A 1337-nucleotide genomic window follows, 5' to 3' on the forward strand; every position below is an offset into this window, starting at 1 on the left:
TTTTAAAGACAAGGTCTCACTTTGTCATTTAGGCTGGAGTGCAATAGTGCGATCATAGCTCACTGCAACCTTGATGTCTTGGGCTCAAGCGATTCTCCTGCCTCAGCCTCCCTAATAGCTAGGACTATAGGCATGTGCCACCACACCTGGTTAATTTAAAAATTTTTTTGTAGAGACAGATCTCACTATATTGCCTAGGCTGGTCTCGAGCTCCTGGCCTCAAGTGATCTTCTCACCTTGGCCTCCCAAAATGCTAGAATTTCAGGTGTGAGCTGCCACCACACTCAGCCCAATCACTGCTTTTCAGAGTACTGAATATCTTGTTCAAATGAAAACAGCTTGTTACTAGAAATATTTTTTAAAAATCATTTCATGACATAGATTTTACTATTTTAATTTTCTCATTAGACTGAATTTCTCAAATTCAGAATTCTTTCAGGTTTACTAAGTATAAGAAAAATCATAGGCATATTTATCAGCTTTTTGCAGTTTTACTACTGATAAGAGTTCTATACCCTGTTTCATTCTATAATGGCTTCTTTATCATAAATTGTCATGTTCATAGACAATTTGTTCTTTTTGGGGGTATTTATGCTTGTTTACCAATGGAAGGAAAATGTAAGCACTGAAATTGTTAAAAAGAACCAAGGGCCCTGTTGGAATACCTGAAGTCAAGCTCCCAGAGAGATGAGCCTTTCATAGAAATACAACTATTCATGTAAACTTTTTTTGTGCTCTAGATGTGGAAACAACTTCTGTGCATCTCATCGTTATGCAGAAACTCATGGCTGTACCTATGATTACAAGAGTACAGGGAGGAGATACTTGCAGGAGGCAAATCCTGTGGTTAATGCACCAAAACTTCCAAAAATCTAACTCTTCCTCTGCACCTTACCGTTCTGCTCGGGAATCGTATTATAATGACAGAAGAAATATTGTTTAGACTGCATTATCTTTGTTCGACTCCAAAAGATTTGCCAAATAACAAAAACATACAATGCATACTGTTGGAGAACAAGACTACTACTGTATTTTACACCTTTATTTCTTGGAGAAACAAAAGTTTTCAAAGTAGTTTTAAAAACTTTACACTGGATGATTTAGCTTTGTTATTGCATGTCTTGTGTTAAGTGTTTTATATTTGATATTGCAGTTTTAATAGACAAATCTTCAAAAGATGCACTTTAGGAAATTAAATATTTTCTAAATAACCAACCTTCCATATTGTACAGAATGAACAGTCATGTAATGAATGGCTCTACTCAAATTGACCATATGGTTTTTTTCTTTATTTTTCTTTTCTTCTCCTTCTTCTTCTTTTTTTTTTTTTTTTTTTT

General features: G+C 34.9%; 1 protein-coding gene across 4 annotated transcripts in view; it reads left to right on the plus strand.

Annotated features, from left to right (window-relative positions):
- ZFAND4 (zinc finger AN1-type containing 4) overlaps positions 1–1326 on the plus strand; it is a 71967-nt gene extending 70641 nt beyond the window's left edge. For 3 of the 4 annotated variants that reach the window (XM_017518786.2, XM_017518789.2, XM_017518791.2), the window contains one exon: positions 741–1326. In XM_017518786.2, coding sequence (XP_017374275.1) covers positions 741–876 — 136 coding nt within the window. In that variant the 3' untranslated portion in view covers positions 877–1326. The remainder of the gene's footprint in view (positions 1–740) is intronic. The other variant, XR_001821811.2, reaches the window with a different exon arrangement.
- The last annotated feature ends 11 nt before the right edge of the window (positions 1327–1337 follow it).

This window comes from Cebus imitator, unplaced genomic scaffold (assembly GCF_001604975.1).
Source record: "Cebus imitator isolate Cc_AM_T3 unplaced genomic scaffold, Cebus_imitator-1.0 Scaffold704, whole genome shotgun sequence".
NCBI classification, from domain to species: domain Eukaryota; kingdom Metazoa; phylum Chordata; class Mammalia; order Primates; family Cebidae; genus Cebus; species Cebus imitator.